Raw genomic sequence first — 26038 nt, 5'->3', positions numbered from 1 at the left:
TTTCAAAAATGTTTTTGGTTTATTTATTTATTTTTTATTTCCTCTTAATATCAGTGCTTTTCTAATTTGTTCAGTTATTAGTTTGCATTTAATAGTTATATTTTATTTTATTTCAGAATTATTTCAATTACCAATTTGTATAATAGTTTTAGTTAACAATATCAATTGTGCCAGGAAGAAAGTGAAATGACACCAACTAAAATGAAAAACTCTTTTGTACCCCCGTCACATTTTCACCCCCCAAGAAGATTTCCAAGGAACACCCTCCACCCTCCTGTCTGTCCCGTTTTGAGTCTTCAAAAATCTGCTCACCCTACAGATATCTGACACCCTCTCTGTGACGAGGCCTGTTTGACACAGTCCTCTGGTTCTTTTCATTCAGAGGGGATGGAGCGGGGAGTGGAGTGACAGTAATATATGCGGCGGTCAGAGTTATCATCTTAATAGGACTGTCAGCTTGATGTCATCTCAGGGCTGCGGGTGACAAGCGCGACAGGAGATGCATATCGTGGCAGAAAACAACTCAGATGTCCACAATGTCACCTTGTTGTTTCAATATCTGAACGTTCACAGAAGCAATAATTGAACTTCTGAAGCTTCTGCCTCTAATATTGCTGATTCTCAAGACACTGGACAAAACAAGTCACACTTGTCATTAATTTCGAAAATAGCAGCATTTCAAGAAATTAACTAGAGATGATCAATAGAATTTTGTAAACATAAATGTTTAAACAATTTTAGATAACTGTGGTTATATTTTGTGTTTTATTTGAGTAGGCTAATATGTAGCCTAATGTATTTTATGAAGAAACATGTTTGGGGGTTTTAGATTATATTTCTAATTTTCAGTAGGTCCTACTGTAGCACCAGCTAAAAATGGCTCCTCAATTTTGATTATTTTCTAAATCTATCTTCAATAGATGGAGCTGATCTGTAGTTTAAGTTAATTTATTCATTGAAGTCAAAACTAGATTTGGCGAATATTTATTAAATAGTTGTCATAACAATACAAAGGTGCATATTTTGTGAGAAGATGCAAAAAGCATGAAGATGAAATCCTGTAAACAATGAACAGATTAATCCAAATTAATTCCTATGCTACTTGAACTTTTTCTCTTCTGTAGTCTGTTATCTCTGAGTGCTTTCTGAATCAGTGATTGGCTACTTGTAAGAACGAGTCGGATCGACCCAGATGAATTGGGTCATGCCCAATTTGCATGCATATTGATTTTGATTCACACAAACCACAATGGCCTCTGGGTAATTTGCATCACCTGCTGCACACCAAATGACCCTGATTCAGTCTGACTGGAGCTGCAGTGGAGCTCATGTGGAAAAGCCCAAAGAGACTCACACAGAAAACTTTTTAAATCACTGTTACCGAGTAAACTGTGAGTTTTCTGAAGACAAACCACTAGCACATAGACCAGAGCTGGGAAAGCGTCATGCTGCCATCTGCTGGATAGGAGGAGCACATGCAGGTAAGGGAAAGCGCATAAATGGTTTCAAAATTGAGTTTTAAATGCATGCATGGAAAGCGCGTCACAAAGGGTTCACCAAACCAATAAATCTGCATATACACAACTATTACTATAACGATGTTGTAGCCTTTTATAGGGCGAAAACCTTCCTTCATACCATCGTTTCTCTATCTAAACACAGCCTGCACATCAAACACTGACTTTTTTTTGCTCTGGGTGCAGTATTGCATTTTTGCTTTGGTGTTTTTAGCCAAAGATCTAGACCTGGATAAGACACTGAAAGTGTGTCATTTCTGTGCCACTTGCAGGATTTACAGAAAAATAGGCCTATCATATGAATTGTGAAGGAAAGCTGATGGTGCATGTTATAGCACTGTATTCAGTGGATTTCAGGGCAGTGCTTAACTAAAAGTACTTTGAGCGTACTTGATTTAAAAAGTGGTTGTTCTATTGCATCGGCCCTTTTGAATCTTACGTATTAAAGAGTATAGCTATGATATAGTTGAGTGGTCATTTAGCAAATGCTACTACCTAAAGTGCCACACAGTAAACCTAATTTAATGAATGTAGTCAAGAGACCCTCATAAAAATGGAGACTGAGTTCAGGATGAAATGCAGGGTCCAGGATTTGTTTGAGAAGATGTTCGGACCTCATTTGCTTTGCTGGTTTTAAGTTCAGTTGAACTTCGTTGACCTTAAAGGCTGAGAAGGTCATCTGCTACTTACTGCCAGAGTCTCCACCAAACTGCTCACCTTGGTCTCAGTTGGTTTACAGGAGATGCTGGATGAAGATGCAATTGGAACCGTTTTTTTTTTTTTTTTCTGGATTATTTAGTGATTGAGTATGGAGGGAGGAACATTGAATTTGGAAGACATGCTCTGGATTGGAAAAGCGAGTTGACTGAAACTTCTCAGTCGCAGTGGAAGAGGAGGAATCTACAACAGGATAAGCCAAAAATTTTGGAAACACTACTAAATTTGATGACCAGTCTAGAAGAACTGTAACTCATCTGAGGGAACTGCTGGTGTCCAGGATATTTATATTCCAAATGCATGTATCAGACAAATGTTACTGAGCTGGAATCAAAACCACCTGAATTAAACGTTCAAAGCATGTATGTATACCCTTTATTGGAAATATACTAGTACCTGGACATTAAAAATTGATCAGTCCCTCGGTGTTAATGCATTATGCCGCTGAATCTGAACATCTGCTGATCACAGCTACCTGTGGTACTTCAGGAGTTTTATAATGTCCACTGTATACAACTGACAGCCACAATTTTATAATTAGAAATTAAAAAAAAAAATGTAACTCAAAATTGTGCAATATAATATGTTCTTAGAAATAAAAGCATCAAGCATTTTGAGAGAAGGTACAAGACATTGACTAAATATCAAGTTCATTTGAAACATTACTAACATTTCAAAAGACCATCATTTAAACATGATTCTCCGTTAAAATAAACTTCAAACTGATAGTAGGATTTATGAGAGGCTGTACAGTGTGCAAATTACTGTCCGTCATGGCACGCACACCTAAATGATGCAGACATGCAGGGTTTGTTTCTGCCCACAAAACCCTGGAAGATCTCCAAGTCATGTTTTGAAGCAAAAGCTCTCACCGAGTCTATGTCTGACCGCAGGTATCATTAAAATCTGCCCACAAACACACGCCTTTAGTCTTCAGAGTACATGTGAAAACACAAAACTGCACTGCATCACTGACCTAATCAGGCGCTTACAGTTTGCTCATGACTTCCAGTAAGATTACAATAAAAAAAAATGCAGGGAAAGATTCATGTCTTAGAAATAATTTCTTTCTTGTTTAGTTTTTAATTGATAATTACCAGGCCCACATAGATATTGTGCAGGATTCAGATGGTCACGCTTTGACACATGGAAGCATGTCTCCACCATGGGATAAAAATAAAGGTTTTTTGGACTTTCAATGCACAGATTATATTTTGTAATTCAGATTTATTTAATAAAGAATACAATTCTGAGGGGGAAAAAGTCAGAATTGTGCACTGTAAAATCAGTTTTCCTAGAACCAAAATGTGTGTATAAATTTCCAAGACTATATCTTTCAATTCTGAGTTTATATTTCTCAGCTGTGAGAAAAGTCAGAATTTTGTGGTGGAAATGGGCTTCCATACCAACCCCTGCATGCTTTTCTATAATTAAATACTTTTGCAAAATAAATGATTTTATATGCACAGCTACCAATAAACATGAAATCCACTGAGCCCGTTTTAGCATTTGAATCCTCAGAATTCAGTAGATTTTGCCCCAGAAAATACACAAGTCCATCTGGGCCTGGCAATAAATGTATAAGCATAAAACAGAGTTGAGATCATTCATCAAGCAGGCTGAACAAATTCTACCGTCTGCCTTCCTTGATTTGTTCTTATACCCAAAAACATGTGTATATATATCGATTCAACAAGCCATTTGTAAGATCCCTTCTGCCAAAGAGCTGGACGACTTTGAGTCACGCTCTTAAAAGCCCAATATTCTCAATATCATGGCCATATGCAATATGTGGTGTATTGAGGACACCGCAGATGCACTAAGGAATGCCTTACTAGAATATGAAGCTACTGCATCCAAACTACAACCCAAAACCAACTTAGACCGGCTGCTGACGGAGAAGGTGGGGATCTGGTGTTTTTGTTAAATAGCTCAGATTCATTTTTGAATCCTAAGCAGGCCTACACGAAATCTGCATGCAGATTTCCACAGAACTGTAATGCATTCATGAAGTTTATTAGTTTGCTAATTTGATTATGTTTACAGTTACCACAAAGGATAGCTTCGTTTAACACATTGCTTTAGTCCATTTTTGCAGAAAACATCTGCAGATTGCGCCTGGGCCTGGTTATAAGGTAATCAGTTCCACATACAAACACACTCAATTTCACTCTCTCGTGCACTTTCATCCAGGTTTGTTCTCCTGCAGAATTAAGTTAAAATATGTATTTAGCATTTGTAGTGATACATGCATCCAGTAGACTGATTTACATATTTTTTTTTTCTTAAAAATAAAAAGTAAAAAAAAGTATTAGAAACACAGCTATACAGAGTCTTTAGCTAATCCAGGGAGCGAGGGTTGGAAGGAGGAGCCCCGTATCCAGATGTGATGCGGTTGGTTAGGAGGTGAGGACCATCGGTGTTTAGTTGCTACAGCAGGAACCTTTCGCAGGCTGTGCTGTTTCTGTTAGATCCACACCTCTGCTGCGTCCTGTGCTGGCACCTGCAGGCTGGGGCTCGCTCTTGGGTAGTTTCTTTGCTGAGAGGCAAAAACACACGAGAGGCATTTTTTGTAAATATAAGCAATGATGTTTCATTATGTTTGCAAGCAAAAGGTTATAATTTAAAAAAAAAAAATTTTGACTTGTCTATTCAAGCATTTTTCTTATTATTGTAACTGATTTAGTAAAAAGATAGTGTCACTGCTCATCAGTCAATGGGTGCCGTCAGATTGAAGGTCCAAAAACAACAATAATCCACACAACTCCAGTCCATCAGTTAACATCCTGTGAAGTGAAAAACTTTATATTGTTGTTTTTATCAGCTGTTTGGACTCTCATTCTGACGGCACCCATTGACTGCAGAGGATCCGTTGGTGAGCAAGTGATGGAATTTTTTATAAGGCACATTTCATTCACCATTTTAATTAAAAGTGCTTAACATAAGGACTTAAAATGACAATAAAAAATAACCACAACAATAAAAAGTTAGATTTTTTTTTTAAAATGATTTAAAATGAATTAAAACTGTTACAAACAGAAAATTATTCTAAATTTAAAAAAAAATTTAAAAAAAAGTTTGGGCATGGGACAGTGCTCTTTCAGTAAATACACAGCTAAACAGTTTAGTTTTCTGAGTTCAGATTTAAATATGGCAAATGTTTTAGCACATCTGATCTTCCTTAAATGAAGAAACAAACTGAGAAGATTTCCAGCATATTAGAATTTATGGTGAACTGTTCATTAAATATAAAAATGGCATTAACAACCCAATGTACTTCTAAACTTCGACCCATTTTCTTGAGTGTAACCAGATATTCCAGGTAACACCGAGACTGGAGTAATGAGGCTGAAAATACAGCTGCGCATCACAGGAATAAATTACATTTTAAAATATTAAAATAGAAGTTATTTTACAATATTACTGGTATTATATGGAAGAATATGGGTAGCAAAATCCATTTTGAAATCTAATATGCAAAATGACTATGCAATATGTAAAACTTCTGTATTTAAATGTACATTCTCCCATACGTATGTGCAACATTTAATGCAAAATGAAAATAATTATATTTACATTTATCATATCTGTACAACATACATAATTAAATTACATTTGCCATTTTCTATACTAGTTTTAATATCTAAATTAAAAACACATATTTTAAATCTTTAAGTTGCAAAATTAAAATGAAATTGTATTAACCAAATTGATTAGATATGAAGCAAAAACTAGTAAAATTATAATTTAATGCTTTTAAAATTATAACTATAAACTTTTTGCAACTTATAAAGCATTAAAATGTTATTAATTTACATATTAAATCTAGTGTAGTACTGCAAATGTAAATTTTATATAACTGAATTTTCTTACATGTATGGGTAATTGTAAATAAATACATTGCCACTTTACATTGCATTGTCATTTTGCATATTGCATTTCAATATTATAACTTGCTACCCATATGCTTCCATAATTTTACTGTATTTTCATTGAGCAGACATAAAAATGTGTTCTTTCCTAAACACTAAAAATCATACCGGTCCTAAACTCCTGAATGAGTCAAACTGGTTGATAAACTTACCAATGGCCATAAAAATCTCATTCACGTTCATTGAAGTCTTTGCTGATGTTTCCATAAAGAGCAAACTGTTGTCATCTGCATATGACTGTGCATCCTGTAAAGCCAAAAAAGAAGTCACTCTAAACAGACCGTTCTAATCGACTGGAAGTCTGCACGGCATGTTTGTTTATAAACCGTTGCACATCTCATTTGTAAAGCCAACAGGAAGTGTCTGCTCCTCTGTGGCTGCTTAAACACAGCAAACCTGAAAGTCCAGCGCTCTCTTGTTGGCAAGGTCTGCCTTGTTTCCAGCCAAAGCTATTACAATATTTGGACTGGCTTGTCTCTGAAGTTCTTTCACCCAGTTTTTCGCACGTGCAAATGATTCCTGAAAGAAGAAAAAAACATGCATATCTGTAAAGCATTTCCTGGATTCAGAGCTTTCTTGTTTGTGCTAAAAGGGAACATATCATGCCTTTTGTCATAGTTATTTTTCCTCACAGATCCCAAACTTTTTCAAAACCATTTTTCAACCTCACGCTGAATTAATTGGGATCTTTTTGTATTCATATAAAAAACCTCTTTTGCATGTGAAATGAGTAACGCCACTTCACAACATTCACACTCAGGTTGCAAGTTTTCTGAAAGAATTTTAAACTTTAGCTTAGTTTCAACAAATGCTCTATTTGGACTTAAACTAAACTGAATTGACACTGAACTGTCTTGAGCTAAACAACAACACTGTTGTCTTCTGTAAAGCGGTTTCTGTAGATCTGAACCAACACAGAACTGACTAAAACCGAATGTTAAGAGACTAGCAAAATGTGCATTTTTCTCATTTGAAGACACCTTTATGTTAATTTCCCATTTATTACTGTATTATGCATCTGTGTTGTGTATATAATCCCTTATAAATAAATGTGACTTAACTGTCAATTAAGCTGCAGAGTAAACACTCACTTCATTTGTGATGTCATACACCACTATGGCCGCCTGCGCTCCTCTGTAATACATCGGGGCCAGACTGTGGTAACGCTCCTGGCCAGCTGTATCCCAGATCTCAAACTTCACTGTTGTGTCATCCAAACATACTGTCTGAGTCAAGAAGGCAGCTAGTGGAGAGAGGACAGAGACGGGTCAGATCTTGCCATCAGTATCCGGTAATTGCTTGTAATTAGGGCTGGGCAGTATGACCGCACATACCAATGGTAGAAATGTTTAGCCGTTGTGTGTTGATAACTAAAAACTCTCTGTGCTGTTTACTGCTTTCATTGTGTATATTTACTTATGACAATTACAATGACAAATGTGGCTCTTCAAATCAGAATTTACAGTTAATTATATTTTATAATATTAGTTATTTATCTGGTTCGCATAGTTAACCATTGGCTCATCATGGGCCTCATTTATTAATCTAACATAGAAACGAGAGCAGATCCGTGAACACAAATCAACTTACGACAGAGTTCACATGTGATTCATGAAACATTCGTATGCCACCAATCTCATTACTACTATAATATACAATTTTGGTCATCCTTCCCATCCACAAGTGAAATTACAGCAAAAATAATTAGATATGTTGTGTTATACAATTACTGTAATATAAAATTTAAGTAATACCGCCCATCCATAAGTTAAAAGACAGTAAAAAATAAGTTATATAGTGACATACCGTTACTGTAATATAAGATTTTGGTAATTTTGGCCATCCATACAGCAAAAATAGCTAGTACTAGTAAGACTAGAGCCATTACAATAACACAATTTTGGTTGTACTGCCTATCGATATACAGTATCAAATTAAATAAAGATTTGATAAAGCACGACTTGTGAAAACAAACCACAGCAGGCTTTGATTAGCTAATATTTTGTTTACTGTACAAATCAGAGTGATAATAAAATCACTCAACTATTCATATGGAAAAGTATGGCTTTTCTTTTTTCTTATTTCTAGCAACAAAAAAATATATATACTACACCATTACTGTAATGTCTGATATTTGGTCAAACTGTCCATGCATAAGTGCATTAGCATCACATGAGATATGGGTTATTATAAACAGGCAATATAATGCTCGTCTTACCTCCTATTGTGCTTTCCTGGAACTCATGAAACTGTCCTTTTACAAAGCGTAGGACTAGACTTGACTTCCCCACAGCGGACTCTCCCAGGAGCACTAGTTTGAACTGACAGATTTTGTTGCCAGCGTTCGGCCCGTTAGGTCTCGTTGCTCCGCCTCTTCCTGCCATGACCCTAAGCCCCAATCCCCTGTACTGAAGTCAAGAGGTGCTTCTCAAACGATCGCTCCCAGATCTGCGGGAACAAACATTAATAATCCAGTACCGCTCGTAAGATAACACTATTACGTAATGTAATATATCGGGGTGGGTGTCTTGGTTAGCCAAATACAAGCTGAGGATAACAAGGGTTGCACAATTTACGTTAGTGGCCAATTAGTAACAATATGCTGTTTTCTGTATTAAGCATAATCCCGTGAGTTGAGAGAGACCCAGATCTTCAGTTCATGTCTTGTAATATATGAAACTGTAACACTGATGTAGTAAGGATATCTATTGTGTTGTTTGTCATGCCATCAATTAAATCCATACCAGTGTGGTCACATGACTAAATCATAGACAACAGACATTGTTTAGGAACTGCCATGGTGTTAAGCCTTAAATATCCTTTGTGCTTTGACCCAAAAACCCACTGACATCCTTAAAACCAAAGCCATGAAGGGGACGGGATACTAGATTGTTACATACTGATTACTGTGTTCTATGGAAGGACATTTCTACTACATGAGAAAAACATCAATTAGATTATTATAATTATGAAATGGACGTAATTATGACAAAACATTAAATTGACATGTCAGAATTATGAAAAAAAATAGATTTTGAATGATTTGGTCCACAGACTTGCGGTTGGTCTCTTTTTAAAGCAGATTATTGTAGAAGTGATAAGAAAGTTATAAGGATTATATCACAAAAGTTATGGAAGTTTAAGCTTATGAAAAGATAAAATATAATAATTCAAATATTTATATTTTATATAAATCATATTTTAGAAAACATGCTTTACTCTAAAAACTGAAATTCTGAACAAGTTATGTTCCAAATTTGAGGTTGATCTCTCAAAAAAAGAGCTTTCAGTGAGATTATTTGGGCGTAGTACCAAGCTTTTCCACTAATGACCATCAAACCCCATTAGTAACCATTTAAGGGCTCCTTCATTAACCCATAAGTGGTTTGAGTGACCTGAAACAAGTAGACATCGCAATCAGAAGTATTAAGGGTCAGTATGGCATTATTTGATTTCAATTCAACCTCAAAAAACACGCAAGTTATGCTACGAGAACCCTGGACTTGCGTTATAGTTCACAATGCATCAAAAAAGGATCATCTATTGTTTTTTCTATATATTCAAAAGACTTTTAGACCTTTTTTTCTCTCTCAAAAAATACAATGGATGTTATCTTTTGAACACACTAGATGAGATTTTTCATGACTTCATCTATGCGTCACTATTTAAAGGTAAAGGTCAGAATGCACTCGATTGCTCTGAGTACTCTTCTTGCATATTAATAAATTGCACTTGCTCTGTAAAATGTTTCAAAAATCACTCATTAAATATCAAAACTACAGTCTTTAAGCTTTCCAATGATATATAGTTTGTCAAGATTACTAGACTATTACTTTCTAGACTCTTGAGTCTACACACTGAAGTAATGTGGACATACAAGTTTTTCACTTTTTGGTGTATACTTTTCAGGTGTTTTTGTAGTATTGTGAAAGTAAAATATAGTAGGACATTCAAAAGAAAACTTCCATAATGTACACGCACCATATATACTGCAGAAACTGTAAGAATAGTGTGCCGGTATGCTATTCAAACACAGCCCAAGTCCCTTTGAGTCTGGTTCACCTCCAAATGCCTACATTACATTCTAACTATACATAGTTTACACACAACCCTGTGATATCTTATGTGATATAGAAAATAACAGGTCAATTATTGACACTAATCAATCAATGCTTGTTTTGTGCTCAACTTTAAATAGCAATTTACATTTCACATCAGAATTTATAGGATATGCTCAAATTAAATAAACATGATTGATAAAACGTTAACGTTACTTATTTGACGTTTAGCATAATCTGCAACAAGTCAAATCTGGCTCTTCAAAACAAACCGCAGCAGGCTTTGATCGATTAATGCCGTGTTGACTGTCAGAGCGATAACAAAATCACTTAATTATTTAATCGTACATGTTTATTTAATGGCACGATATGAAGCTGGAGTTGCCTGTTAGCTTGTGATGCTAACTGTGCTAATGATATTGTATGTTTCTCTCTAATACACACACGTTAACACACAGTCAACTCAATGACAATCGTGTTCCGACGGTGTTTTGATCGGCACTTTAACGGGTCGGTCATTTTCTCAGATGCTCCGGTTCCTAAAAGCTAATGGTGCTAATGCTAAGAGAAAAACAGGCCGCGCGCTATGCTCGCACATACAGCACTGAGCGTGACACCTCATAAATAAACAGTTAAAATGCAAGAAATCGGAAATAACTTGACAACAGTGTTTCAAAAACAAGCCAAAAAACATCCAAATTACCATAACCGTAAAAATGTTTAAAGCCCAGAGACTCATACCTTCCTCTCTGTTCCTCCCAACTTCCCCTTTTACATCAGAACTGATGATGACGGATCGGATGACTGGTCTGACGTCAGACTCATCGCAGACAAACCGGCCAATCAGACCAACGCTTATAACAAATTGTATTGTCATAAAACACAGGATTATAATTTTGTATACAGAGATTTTTTTATTACTATCATCATCATCATTATTATATTGCACATTAAATGTAACATTTGAAATTCACTAAAATCATATTTCAGCCATGTATAGCTATTTATTGTTAGTAGTTAATTAGCCTTTTTAAAACTTCACTTTTTTTTTCTCTTGAAAACAAGTCTTAGAAAATTTTAACGAGTCTTTTTCCCCATTAAAAGCGCATTGGCAACTTAGGTCTTTGTTGCAGGTAGATAATAGACACAGGATAATTTTAGAATATAAAACAAACTCTCTTCATTTGGAAATCGACTTTCTGACAGGTGGACGTCTGAGAGGCTGGCGTCATTATCCACTTGACGCCGCATTTCTTCAGCGCGTTGTCTGACGGAAAGGTAAACAAAACACCGCTACATGTTTGTAAGGCATTGTAATTAGTGCTGCTGTTGTAAAGCTGATTTTTGTTTGGATGGTTAATTGGTTGTAAGTAAATCTGCATTAAATGTGTGAGTGTGTAGGCATCAGTCTCCACCTGGAGACGCAGAGACACGTTTCCAAACACCCGCGCGGTATGACTAATTAAGTTAAGTTTAGATCTTAGATTTCTTAACTTTAATTATGCAACCAGTATTATGGAATTATTATCTTGGAAAAGTTCATTTAATTCAGTAATTCAACTCAAATTGTGAAACTTGTGTATTTAATAAATTAAATGCACACAGACTAAAGCAGTTTTAGTCTCTGGTTCTTTTAAGTGTGGTGATCTTTTTGACTCCCATTTAACATAAACCCACCAATTGTGTGTGGTGGCTCTTGATGCCTTGACCCCAGCCTCAGTCCATTCCTTGTGAAGTTCACTCAAATTCTTGAATCGATTTTGCTTGACTGTCCTCATAAGGCTGCGGTTTTCTCGGTTGGTTGTTATCTTTTTCCATACGTTTTCCTTCCACTCAACTTTCTGTTAACATGTTTGGATACAGCACTCTGTGAACAGCCAGCTTCTTTGGCAATGGATTTTTGTGGTTTACCCTTCTTTTAAAGGGTGTCAAAGATTGTCTTCTGGACAACGGTCAGATCAGCAGTCATCCCCATGTGTAGCCTAGTGAAACAAACTGAGAGCCCATTTTGAAGGCTCAGGAAACCTTTGCAGGTGTTTTGAGTTGATTAGTTGATTGGCATGTCATCATATTCTAATTTTTTGAGAACGTGAATTGGTGGGTTTTTGTTAAATGTGAGTCAAAATCATCACAATTAAGGGGGCATTCACACTGGGGTAACCAAATGATCCTGATATTGCCTGCTCACTAGTCTATGGTGTGAACACTAAATCATCCATTAATGTAAAGACAGTCATCATGTCAAATTGTTTTAGTGACCATATTCCTTCTCACTGCTTCATGTTTAAACGGTTTTAACTTGTGGTTACCCAGTCCTATATTTCACTCAAAATATTAAATGTTTAGAGAAAACCAAGTCCATTTTATACTTTAAAAAAATCCCATGAATATTTTTTCTTTGTTTCAAATGTAATGGATGGAAAACATGTGTTGATTGTTCACTGTATGCATGTATTTTCAGGCTGGATTAGTGATCAATCCCACACCAAAAACGTCATTTTCATGAAGTCAGTTATGCCGACTATCAAAAAAAACTCCTCTTGGGAGGTCAGAAGTTCAAGGCCCTGGTTTACCAAGCTGGCTCGATGCTGAGAAAACCACTTTTGGTGTTACAACGCTCCAGTGTAAGAGTAATAGTGAAACTTCACTAGCATAGTCATGTATAGACTCAATAATCAAAAGAAACAACAAATCTCTGAATTCTTTTAAATGCGGTGTCTAACGGCGATGAGGTTATCAATCCACCCAAAACCACACATCAAGTGAAGAAGGGAGCATATGAGGGCCATAAGCTCGCTCGCACGGATCCTATTTTGTAGGTCCGTCAGATCGCAGATCATTTAAAGATCTCAGTCTGTGCTTAAACCTTGCATTTTTGTTGTTGTTGTCTTTTTCTCTTGTGGTTATTTTGGCATCATTTCAGAAAACTCAGATGGACAGCTTTTGGTTGCATTTGTTTTTTTGTGTTGACAGAAAGCACAGCTGCAATCACTATAGGAGAGATGGTAGGTTTGTTGTCCCAACGCCTCATTACAATGATGGGAGAACCATCTCCAGATCTCTGCGGTGGCCCTGTGACTCACTAATGTAAACGTATACACACACACACACACACATGCACCTTAACTTACTGTATATTTTTCTTAATAGCTGAAGATCTGAACATACAGTGATTTATTGCATTGATTTAAGGGGATTTCATATTTCTATTTTCAAATTAAATTTAAATGTTTATATTGTTAAATGTAATGTATGTATTTGTGTGTGTGCGTGTGTGTATTTTATTCTTTACACTGCTATTTAAAATTATTTCACTTTTTTTTTATAATAAAAGTCCTGAAAAAGTTATTACTTTTTTTCTTTCTTTTTATTACAAAGATATTAAGCAGCAAACAACATTTTCAAGACCGATTATAATAACTATTATTAATAATTGAACAAACTGCTATGCAAATCATCATATTGGAATGATTTCTGAAGGACCACGGTAAAGATTAAAGTAATTATGAAGAAAATTTAGCTTTACATCACAGGAATACATTACATTTTATAATATATTAAAATAGAAAGTTGTTGTAACCTTTTAAAAATATATATATTTGGATCAAATAATGCAGCCTTGTGAGAAGGAGACTTAATCTTTATAAAAAAAAAAAAAAATCTATATTCTATTTAATCTACAGTACTGTGCAAAAGTCTTAGGCCACTAGTATTTTCACCAACAAAAAATAGTTTTAAGCCAGTTATTTCTATCTGTTGCTGTATTGTGTCAGTAATATCAATTTACATTTCCAAACATTATTTTTTCATTAATTGTAATCCAGTGAGGACTTTGTTTGCAGAATGAGTCTGACAACAGCAAGTGCTCCACACAGAGATCAGATCTCATCATCATCATCAGTCTGTATGGAATGACATGAAGAAACAGAACAAACTGAGACAGACTCAATCCTTAAGAACTGTGTTTTAGATTTCAAAAACTCTGGCTTTTTAAGAGCCTATAGGTGTCTCGTAGAAGGAATCTCCTCCGTAATCATGTCCATCAAGCTGTGAGACGATGAGTTTGAGTTTACCGGTTCCCCACACCATACACACATGACGTTTCCACCATTTGGGGTTGGGGTGCTAGCTGGGCGCCACGTTGGTACAAGTTGGGATTTTGCCTGTGAATGTACAGGGCTCTCTTCCCAGGGCAATATGGCTGCCCACTGCTCCGAGTGTGTGTTCAAGGTGTGTGTGTGTGTGTGTGTGTTCACTACTCTATGTGTGTGCATTTGGATGGGTTAAATGAAGAGCACAAATTCCGAGTATGGGTCACCATACTTGGCCGCATGTCACTTCACTTCACGTTATGTTGATGCTTAGCCTAAATCATTTTATCGGGAGCATTCATAAAATAATTGTCAGCATTAATGTGTTGATGTGATAATCTGTTAACTTGCCCAGCCCTAATATATACAGTACACACATAGCACGATCTGTAGGGGAGTATTGGGTCATTCACCCCACTCTTAATCTCAGCACAAGCATCAAGAAAATCAGAGATTAATTGCATTGTCAGTTGTAGCTAAATGAATGCATTTTGGAATAACATTATGCCTCCAGAAAGGTAACAATGTTGTAATTGTAACTATTTTGACAGCTATTTTGAATGTCTGTAATCTTCAGTATTCTGTTTTTAATGACAATCCATATTTTTTTCAAGTTTTTCTAAATAAGCCCCTAATGACAACTAATATAGCAATGTGAATGACAACATTATCAGAAATGAGCAATTAATTAATCTTCATGTCTTCAGGCACAACAGCACAAAATTAGTTTCCAACCGCTGCGACGACTTCAGAGAGAAGGCTTGGCTTCAAACACGCAAAGTTCATGATCCGTAAGTCATGGTTAAGAGCATTTTTGTTAAATACTAATGATATTTTCACAGTTTTCTGCCACTGTGTAAATCATCTTTTCTGTCTGTGCATTAATTTATAGAATTGCAGAGACATTAAACGTTCCCAGTGATCACACATTTGGAGTCTTGATGAAACCTGACAGCTTTGGTAATTTAAATCGTCTGTCACTTTCTAAGTTTGATATGTCAGAAATAAATTAGCAGCCAGTATCGTAGAGAGTTGATGGTTTATTTTTGGTTGGTGTGAAAACACTGTTGGGAAATTTTAACTTGGACTTTTCTATAATCAAAGCTCAAAACATTTGTTGTATTTTAAATAAAGAAAATGAAGCCCATTTTCAAGACAGTTAATCTTGAGGTATGTTCTTGAACTGCTTTAACTACACATTTTCCAGTTTTACCAATTAGGCCTATACCACTTTTCTTTGGTCTGTTTTAGCAAGTAAAAGGCCTTTTAGTATAATTGTACAAATGTCCACCTTCAGCTCGTGCTTCACATGTAATTTTGCTGTGAAATCATTACTAATTTTTATAAAGTAAACATACAAATTACTTTTTTATATAGTTTGTAATATTTCGTGATGAACATTTATTATACTGAAGCAACTTGAAGGTTAACTTGATTATCCATACATAATCTTTTCATGTTGAAATGTGTGTATCAGATTTGATTATTAGGCTTTTGATGAACATTAATTTGTTTCATAATCATTATTGTATTGCACTGCATTAGTTTTTGAAACTACAGAGCTTAGATCAGAAAACTGAGCTTTAAAATATCAATGCAGTATTATTGAGAGGCGTAGGCTGACAACTAATATTTGTATCATTTAATGCAAAGAAGTCTGCTACTGTTAAAAAGATCTCATTGATTTGGTCACACTTTTTCCAATTCTCATTATTAACTAATTATAAATAGTCAGAAAGGTAGTTGTTAAATGTAGGCGTGGGGTAGGATTAAGTACTGTTTAACTACTAATAAACAGCCAGTATGCTAGTAATATGCATGGAGGTAAACAGTGAGAATTGGTTAAGAGGATTGTTACCATTAGTTTATATTGTGAGCAATCAGAATTGCACCATAGTTAACCATTCATTTCTAATGAAAATTATGCTGAAAAGTCATCAAAGCAAAATAAATAAATACAAATCTTGATTTGATTATCCTTAATTGGAAAGACAAACTGCCAATCAACCGGGTGGAGCAGAACTTTCTCAGAGGAGGTGAATTAAATGTGCTTGCTCACAAAACCTCTGAAGTCATGACAGATCTACCAAAATAATTAATTCCAAAATATTTCCTGTAAAAAGTCTTTTGCCATTTTTTGGCACCAGGAAGACTCCAAAAACCCTGTCTAGGCCCAGAACAGTGCAGAACAACTTCTTCACCTCATCTTCTCTCATCAATGCTGTCGTAGGCTTTCCTCAGCTGCTGAGTCTCACACAAAACTTTTGAATCTTCTCAGTTTTCAAGTTACATAAAGCTTTAAAACAACCTCCATGCTTTTATTTTTCAAGATGTTGTTTAACCATTTCTACAGCCTCTTAATTATACATCTGCTCAAGACTTTTCTGAGAAACCTGTTGCATGCAATCTGCTTTTGATAAAGTTTCTACTGTACAAACATCTACTTTCAGCTTGTGGTTCAAATTGTCTTTTTGCTGTGAAATCTGATTTTTATAAAGGTAAACCTAAGAATAACTTTTATATTTCAAGATGAACACTTAGCTGGACTTCATTTGATTTTACTTGATTATCCATTATTTAGTTATCAACAACTATGGTGTTTTATGGGGCGGCAGTGGCTCAGTGGTTCATGTAGGTTGTCTACAAACCGGAAGGTTGGTGGTTCAATCCCCGGCTCCACCTGACCAAGTGTCGAGGTGTCCTTGAGCAAGACACCTAACCCCAGCTGCTCCCGACGAGCTGGATGGAGCCTTGCATGGCTGACACCGCAGTCGGTGTGTGAATGTGTGTGTGAATGGGTGAATGTGAGGCAAATTGTAAAGCGCTTTGGATGGCCATGTGGTCTGTTGAAAGCGCTATATAAATGCAGTCCATTTACCATTTACCATTTATGAGATATAGAGTGACAACCAATATTTATAATTTTATGTATAGTCTGCTTTACTGTTATAAAGATCTCATTGATTTACATTACAATCATCAGCATTTCATCTTAATTCTGCATCAGCACCAGACTGCATATTTTTCTCTGAGCCTTTGAATGAAATTGAGCCGGTTTTTTCCCCCTCCATATTTACACTACTGTACATCATACTATATTATAAAATGAAATATGATACTCAACAAAAACATATGTAAACTATATATATTTTATCTGAAGGTTCAATATACTGTTCCATTTATATATATATATATATATTTCATATGTCAGGCTTTGCAGGGTTAAAACTTAGAAAATGAAACTTAGAAAAGTACTATTCTATGAGTTTCTTCTGATTGCTTCTCTTTAATAGATGATCAGACATATGGAGTATCAACTATATGGGCTAAAAATTATTTTATGGTGTCTAAACAATTATTCCAAATGGACTAAAGATTGCGTTTCACTCATAGATTGGAAAGATTTTCCAAAAAGTGTGTCTAAACTTTGCTGAGGAGATGTTTGAAGAGGCCTGGGAGTTGGCATCCATAAGACATCCTTCAGGTGACGTATGTGTGGAAAGCTTTCGATATTTGCTTTGTGAACTACGTGCAAATTATACGGGCAAAAAATAAAAAGTGTGTTCCTTAAGAAATTAGTTTTGAACTTGCAAGCAATGTTTGGGGACACCCAGTGTTATTTTAGTATTATTTCCATTTATAGTTTATTTTATTTTATATATTTGGAATTGTTTTTTATATTTTCTCTCTTGACTTACATTTTAGTTAAACAGTTCATATTTTTTTTGGATTTCTGACATTTTTGTTTCTATATCATTATTAACTATATAAACAATTTATTAGAAATGTATCATTTAATTAGTTCAAGTTTATTTCATGTAACAACTTTTTATAGTTTTAGTTTAAGTCAACTATAAAAACCCTGGCGACTCCTTAATTCAAAGTTTGCCTTCATTCAGATCATGTAAAAGCAGGTGAGGTAAAGCTCCTTTCATGGGATTATTTCGGTAATATGATAAATGCAGAAATTGCCTCTGGAAAGGTTTGTTTCATTTGTGCAATAATCGGTGTGGACGCACTAAACTAGTAATCATTCCTTCAGCATGAAGTGGGTTCAGACCCTCATGACTTCTGCAACTGCAGTATTTTATTAGTTCAGATCCATTATTGGGTCAGCGCTAATTTCGGCCATGTTAATGGTTTAATTTAGTCTCTTGTCAAATGAAGCAAAGTGCTGCAACGGGCCTGACTGCAATAAGAAGTGCCCTCAACGTAGCGTAATAATAGCTCAGCTTACTAATGAATTTTTGCCTCCCAGGATAACATTACTGAGTTTACTTAGAGGACGTATGCTGCATTTAGAGTTTGAGAGAGATGGAGATTGTGGTCAATTAACATTTCCTCCCAAATGACTTTAACACACACTGATGATAAGTGGGAGTCTGTCTGTGTGTGTGTTTGTTTGCTTTATCTAATATAGTTTGGGGAAGTGTTGTAATCTGTTATGTATAATAATATGATATGCTGCCTGGACATTAATATACACTTATTCTTTTGCTGGTTATCAGGTAAATGATTAGATCTCTTGGACTAGTGAATCTCAATCTCTTATGTTTGACACATTGAACATGAACCTCTTTATTAATACACATCCTGCTCCTTTTCACAATCCGATCCATATTCTTTAGTTAAAACAGTCCTTCCCAATATTTTGCCTATCCAGTCACTTCAAAATGTCAGATTATAGAAGTAAAATGGGTTTTGAGCTGCATTTCGTGTTGACTTTTAAATGCACAAGAGTAGAGATGAATTCATCTGACTAATTTGGCAACATAACCAATATGAGTTAATGTTTAGTACAATAAACAGATTAATAATAACAGCAGAGTCCCTAATCCATGATAAAAGCCTAGAGGAGTGCAAAACCGCTTTGTTAGGCACATTAATGCTTTCATTTTCTTTTGTTCAGTTCACTTGTAGTTGAAGCCAGCGTGATTAATTGCCTAATATGGTATTAACATATTTATTTCAATTGAAACAGGAGGTATGATATCCACTGTTAATCATATTATGACTTGTTTGCACACACGTGACAAAACACCCACGCAAGTTGAACAGAACAATCCATTACTGCCTGCAAAAATTATAATAATCCCACAGCCATATTTCTAAATGATTTAATGAATTTCAGTCAACGATAATTCGATGACTCCCCGTAAAGCCATGAATGCATAAACAATGACATGCCATAAAAGAGTTTTCCAGAGAAATAGGATGACATCCACGCATGGGTGAGAACGTCTTCCTGTCAGTTTAACAAAGGATTTATTTTAATATCTAAATTAGGTGATAATTGGTCTCAACAACCATCTGTGGCTCTCTATGATCTGAACATATCAAATATCATAATTAATTGTGGTTGTTTTTCTTGTTGCAAATCTCATTTGCTTGATCTGAAAAAAAAAAGAGATTCTTTTTCAGTTCTGTTTTGTTGAGATATCAGTTTAATTCCAGTCTCTGCTTAATGGAGGTGCATTAGACAGATTTGACACAGAAATGATGTTATTGAAATTTGGAAAATGCAGCTCTGTAACGAACTTTTGTCCTAATTAATCACATGACCCAAGGACATCTGTGACATTTTTTTAAAAATCAACTTAAGTCACCAATATTAATATAGATGTTTTAGAAAAGCCAAGAAAATGAAGATATGAGCTGTTGTGAGATTTTTATGACAATAAGGCACATTTAAAGCCATCTCATCCCATTCCCAATGTATGTTAATTTTACTCTGATTTTTTATTTAAAAAAAAAAAAAAAAAGATATATCATTGCATCCTGACAGATTTTCTGATTGCATTACAGTAATGAGAATAACATTTTGTCCAAATTATAGAAAATTTGTGAAACTTGCTTAAACTGCCGAAACTCTTAATGGTTCAGAAAAATGGCTTTATTATCTTTCTGTAATACATTTACAATGTGAATTTCAATTGAACTAAACTTTGTCTTTATGTTATGATATTTTAGTTTGTCACCATTTAAAACAATTAATAAAAAGTCAAAGCAAAATTAACTTATAATGGTTTCTTTATTGGAATATCAAGTGGTTTCTGGACCAATCTGAGCTCTGACACAATCTATAAATGTGACATTGCTGGAGAAACATGGGAGTGACTCTATGACTTGGTTTATACTGGAATTAAGATCTGTTTCAGTGGTCAGTGCTATAGTACATAAAGTACAGGATCGGATCCCAAAACATGCTGTGATCTGATCACATAAATCCCATTTGTACTTTGAAATTTAAGAGACCCTCCCTTTGAAATCCAGTCATAAGGGAGTCATCTGAGACCAGTTACTAACCGCTGTAAACATTGATTTCATCACCTTACCATTTGTGATCAAATACCCAGGATGGATGAAATATAAAGTGTTTGTTTTAGTCTGGTAAAGTATATTGTGACTTTTACTCTAGTTGCTTCCAGTGCCACATCCGGGTCACCATCCACTCGGGATCAGCTCCAGCGGTCAACTCACGATAAAACCTTCAACAAACACACAAGATGTTAATATTTCCTTAGGGACCAGAAAATACATTTTAATGCAGGCCATAATTGTAAGATATAAACTTAAAAAGTTTATCCTGAGATACAAAATTGCTATTTTTTTTTTTTATAAGAAAAAAACTGTCAAAATATGCTAAATTGCAATTCTGAATTTTTTTGTCTTAGAATTCTGAGTTTACATTCACAATTCAGACTCTGAGAGATTCAAATTCAGACCCAGTTATGAACCAGTTCGACTGATTCACTCAAAAGAATCAACTCAAAAATGATTCACTTTGGATGACATGCTAAATTTATGCTACATGAACAGTCCCTTTGTCCAAATCTCCCCACACTTGCGTTCTTGGCCACTTTAAGAGCACATGCGCACCACTAAGTAAATGCGCAAGACTGTCCCAAGACTTAAAAACGCCAAAGCGCACTCATAAATCCACTCCTACTTCTCCACAGTGCTATTCGAGGCTTAGTGTATCCCATAATGCATCATGTTCTGGAAATTAATTGTGAGACTTTTTGCCGAGCGGTCAAGGAAACTTTTCAATGTGAGTTAAATATTTAATATAACAGACTAATTGGATATTATATAATTCGGCACAAAAACAATGTTGCATGTTTTACTGGTGCAAAGATGGCTAGTGGTGATTATTTATTTTTTACAACATTTGCAACTGCTTTTTATCACTTAATTAGAAGCACAATAAATTAAATCGGCATGTTATAGGTAGCACTGAACAGACATTTAAGAAGTGTATTTATTTTATATGCATTTTTTTTATTAATTAATGAAACGTTCTACACACTTGTGGTCTTCATGCTCACTTGAACACTTGGGCCAAATACAGGAAATATGTCATATAAGCAGTCAAGTCATTTGGACAAAGCAAGTATCTAGTTGATGAAATGTTAAAACGGTGCATAACTAGAAAAATATATATTCTATATAGTAATATGCATTATTTTTTTTCCGTGACTAATAAGTACAAACACCAGCAACCAGATATTTTGTCAATCTGACAAACTGCTTATTACGGAAAAGCTGTTGCATTGCAACTGATGAAAATATGTGGGGGGAGAAGGATAAGTATTGATTTATGTTGACAGTTATCAATAATTTCAACATTACTGCATCGATATTGTAATGCAAAGGAAAATCTGGCGAGTTTTATAAATCATAGAACGATGAAAAAACTCAAAGGGTGTCAGAACTCCAATCACACAACAGAAAAAAGACTTGAGGTGCGAAAAAACGTGTCACATCAGTAGGGTGATCTTAAGTATGACACTTTCACAAAGTTAACTTAGAGACAGCACTCTAGCTGAGCGACAGCCGAGTAAAACGTGCTAATGTGACAGATGGAAAGATGTTTTGAAACACGACAGAAAGAGAGGAGTATGCAAACAGCTGAGAGCGAACCTATTAGCATCTATATATCCATCAAAGCACTGCGGAAAACAAATGTCTGTCATAAGGGAGAAATCCATTAAGTACATTTAAGATCATTTGAAGCTGTGCTGGCATTCATCAGTCAGACTTATGGCTGTGTGCAGTTTATGTCAACGCTCACCAAAATCTGTGTCTATGGGGAGGAGAATTTGTCACGCGAGGTGCTTTCGCAGAGACAGTTTACAAGTGCAATGAAATGAAGAGCGTTTGACTTCTAATTATGTTTTGAGTGTGACTCTTTCAAAGAGTCGTATATGAAATTTACTCTATAGAGCGCCAAACATACAGCCGCTATAAGCATGTCTGGACTGAAAACTAAAGCGAGTACACTGTAGTAATTTAGTCACATAAGTGGTGCATAAACATAGAGAAAAACTAGGAGATCACAACACTGAAATATTCATAAGATGAATGTCAAAAACATGTCAAGTTCACATTTCACCCCAAAATCAGAAAGATGAAGATTATGATGCTCTATATATATATATATATATATATGTATGTATATGTGTGTGTGTGTTTGTGTATATATATAATGTATAACTAATTAAAGTTATATTTTATGCAATTTAAACAATTCTTTTTATTTGTAGATTTTTTGGGTTTGTCTTTGATATCTAGCTTTAGATTCTGTCACGTTACAATTATTTGTTTATATATTTATATATATATTTTTATATTTTATATATTTTTTTTTTTTTTCAATCAGTTTTAGTTATTTTAGTACATGAAACTAAATGAAAATGAGAACTGTGGCCTTGGCTAGTAGCTGAAAAGAGGTTTTAATTTAAGATTTTATTTAAAAAAATTCTATTGTTCTTAATGTCTATTTTTTATTATTTTTGTGCCCTTTTAGAATGATATAATATTTATTATATAATATGCATACATAAATACACATATATCGTTCTTCATACTAGTTTTAGATGTATTCTGTCTGAGCACACTTACTCGTACACCGCTGTGATGATCTTCTTTTGAGGACCATCTTCTTCAGTTAAGTCCATCTTGAAGATGCGGATGCTCTCGGGGTCCTCAGGTACGTCTGCGCTGGACAGATACCAAAGCCTCATCGTGATGTAAAGAAGCTTTCTGCCTATAGAAGAACAACAGACGTTCAGTTCACTGCTCACCCGTTAGGATCAGATGCATTAATCTGATGTTGTAATATGATCATTAAAGGAGAATAATTTGAATTTTGTATTATTTTACTTCTAATTTATGAAGAATCTTTCAGTCATGTTTTCTCTCTCTAACCAAATATTTAAACAATGTATTGTTCTAATTTGTAGTCAATTTCTAGATTATATAATTTTTTGTAATATCACTTTTTGTAATATCTCATTAATTAAAGCCATCATCCTCCAGGAAGTGACATCACTTTGGAGGGAAACATCAGCACTAACAGCAGTGAGCGTTATCAATTGATTTTCGGTTTAAACATTAAATCCTGTCTTACATAATTACAGAGATCAACATTACATAAAATATAAAAATAATACTAACAATAAATATAAATGTGAATCTTCCCATTTCTATCCTCTTATGCTTTATCTGGTTCATTTCTTGCGTTGCTGAAGTTACAAGTTTCTTGAGTTTTTTTTAAGAATATTTCTAAAAGTGTATTCTTATAAATCCCTGAAGTAACAACACAAGCATATCTGACATTTTTCAAAGCTTCTGCATGAGAGGAATGGACAGACTCACCGCTCTGGTCAAAGAATACAGACACGTCCTCGGGCAGCAGAAATATAATGTCATCGAGGGAAATGGCAAGATGTCTTCGTTGGGCCTCTGTCAGAGTTTTACATTTCTTTCTGACACTGTCAACTGCCTGTTAACAGAAAAAAAATCAAAGGCCTTCAAGTGTTTGCCAAACCACTAATTTAATGAACGAACCTCTTTCGACATCACACTCCTCAATTCATCAAAGTTGCCTTTGGAGATCATAGTAGACACATGGACTGCTGCCTGTGGAGAGAGATGTCAGTCATAATCACAGTTTAGTGCTTTATTAATCATGAACTGATATATCTGCCAGGCTGCATTTGGCCATTTAGAGATTATCAAATCGATTTCTCTTTTAAAACATTATTTTATTGAGTAATCAGCATGTAAAATAAGCACTCATTTCATTTCTGAAAAGCTTTTTGTTCTGAAATCTCATTTGCTGTAATTAAATTGCATTATTTATTGACCACAGTTCTCTCTAGACATCATAATAGGAAGATCAGTGTTCATACTTTTGTTTTCATTTGATATTTTATGTTTTAGCAATTTTGTTGCATTTTTGCCTTTTCATTTTAATTTTATATATTATATTTGTAAATGTTTTTATATTTTTAAGATGTTTGTAGTTTTTTTTTAATTTCAGATATTTTATTCTACAGTCATTTGCTGTACATTAAAATAAGAACGAAAAAGTATGTCTTAGCAACTACATGAAAAAATTTAGTGTGCTTTTTTATTTAATTAAAATTTTAGTTAAAGTTTTAGTAATTTGGTTGTTTTAGTAATTTTAAATATTTTTTTTAATTACTTTTAAAATAAAAAAAACTCGCTTAAATAAGTTTTTAAGTGTTTACATTTTTTATTTATTTCAGTTAATAATTATCTCATAATGTTTTTTTTTTTTTTTTACACTTTATCAGAGAGTATTTCACATTTTTATGTGAAATTTTTTTCTTTCTTTTTTTTTCTTTAGGAAACTAAAATAATCCTTAAAAGGCTTATGATTATGATATGGGACATTTTATCACATCCCATGATATAGGAATTTTTTTTTTTTTTTTTTGCCATATCATCATACCAACCTGTTTCACTCCACTGTCAAACTCCACACTGAACTTCAGGCCAAAACACAATTCAATTAAAAACAAGATGATCTTATTCCTGACCCACGCGATGGGATCCGGGGTTCCCACCACTGTGATGCCAGGATGTTCAGTGTCCTTAGTGTCCCTGTCTGCATCTCTACTATAAAGTCTGCAGTGCTGGCCAGCAGACGGTCTGCGCAGGTGATGCCACGCGCGCTTTGGAGAGGTCGCGCGGCTGGCATGAGGGCGCACGCGCTGATGCCCCCATAGCTGGCAGTGGATATTGTGTTTAACTGACACAATACCCCCCTTCCACGGACAGGCCAAGAACGCGAGTTCCCGACGTGCAACCAAACACGTGAATCGTTGCATCACGGACGCGCATTTCTTTCGCAATTGCGCAATGCCGATCTGGTCACTGTAAAACTGGTAAATTACAGACGTACCGTCCTCAGTGCCGCTTCCGGCAGACTTATGAAACTAACTCACTGTACCCATAATGCTTTTGGTTTCTCATCACTTGTGTCATTTCTCCAGTAGATGGAGGCAAAGCCCCGTGCCTCCCGTGCGCGCTCCCGCGCAGACGCTGGATGGCATGAGGATGCTGATGGATGGCCTTGCAATGTAAGTAGCATTTATTATGAGGATTTATAAATAAATAAAGTATGCAGAGCAAGTTTTCGTTTAACGTGAGTAATGTTGTTCAGAATGTCATATGTTTGTTCAACTAAGTCGTCCCAGGTTGACAATATAATAACGTGCATTAAGTTATTTGGATACTAAAATCGCAGTTAAAATGTATGAATGTCGTTGCATTAGATCAAATCTCTCAAATGTATGTTCTTCACAAAATGTTATTCTCATATTTTGCTCAGCGACTCAATCAAACGGTGTTTTGGCGGTTTTGAGGGTATTTATGAAGCCAAATCTACAAAATGAGACGATCTGAAAATG

The 26038-nt window shown here is 35.0% G+C and overlaps 2 protein-coding genes and 2 long non-coding RNA genes across 4 annotated transcripts; 2 read left to right on the top strand and 2 right to left on the bottom strand.

Annotated features, from left to right (window-relative positions):
* Nucleotides 1-989: 989 nt before the first annotated feature.
* Nucleotides 990-15473, top strand: LOC127975157 (uncharacterized). The gene is made up of 3 exons (XR_008157446.1): nt 990-1481; nt 15023-15106; nt 15208-15473. It is a non-coding gene; the product is annotated as an uncharacterized LOC127975157 (long non-coding RNA).
* Nucleotides 2580-11066, bottom strand: rab5ab (RAB5A, member RAS oncogene family, b). The gene is made up of 6 exons (XM_052578987.1): nt 10966-11066; nt 8385-8614; nt 7258-7409; nt 6563-6685; nt 6319-6412; nt 2580-4773 (listed from the first exon to the last, which is right to left on the bottom strand). The coding sequence occupies exons 2-6, from the start codon at nt 8548-8550 to the stop codon at nt 4658-4660; spliced, it is 651 nt and encodes a 216-aa protein (XP_052434947.1). The 5' UTR covers nt 8551-8614; nt 10966-11066; the 3' UTR covers nt 2580-4657.
* On the top strand, nt 11430-13515 carry LOC127975158 (uncharacterized). Its single transcript, XR_008157447.1, has 3 exons — nt 11430-11502; nt 12686-12848; nt 13198-13515. It is a non-coding gene; the product is annotated as an uncharacterized LOC127975158 (long non-coding RNA).
* A 4854-nt stretch (nt 15474-20327) lies between the features above and the next one.
* Nucleotides 20328-25567, bottom strand: si:dkey-82o10.4 (uncharacterized protein LOC797793 homolog). Its single transcript, XM_052578273.1, has 5 exons — nt 25082-25567; nt 24168-24239; nt 23976-24102; nt 23220-23364; nt 20328-20803 (listed from the first exon to the last, which is right to left on the bottom strand). The coding sequence occupies exons 1-5, from the start codon at nt 25454-25456 to the stop codon at nt 20725-20727; spliced, it is 798 nt and encodes a 265-aa protein (XP_052434233.1). The 5' UTR covers nt 25457-25567; the 3' UTR covers nt 20328-20724.
* Nucleotides 25568-26038: the final 471 nt, after the last annotated feature.

This window comes from Carassius gibelio, chromosome B16 (assembly GCF_023724105.1).
Source record: "Carassius gibelio isolate Cgi1373 ecotype wild population from Czech Republic chromosome B16, carGib1.2-hapl.c, whole genome shotgun sequence".
Taxonomy (NCBI): Eukaryota; Metazoa; Chordata; class Actinopteri; order Cypriniformes; family Cyprinidae; genus Carassius; species Carassius gibelio.
The sequence above is the reverse complement of the archived record's forward strand: the minus strand, read 5'-3'. Positions and strand labels throughout refer to the sequence as shown.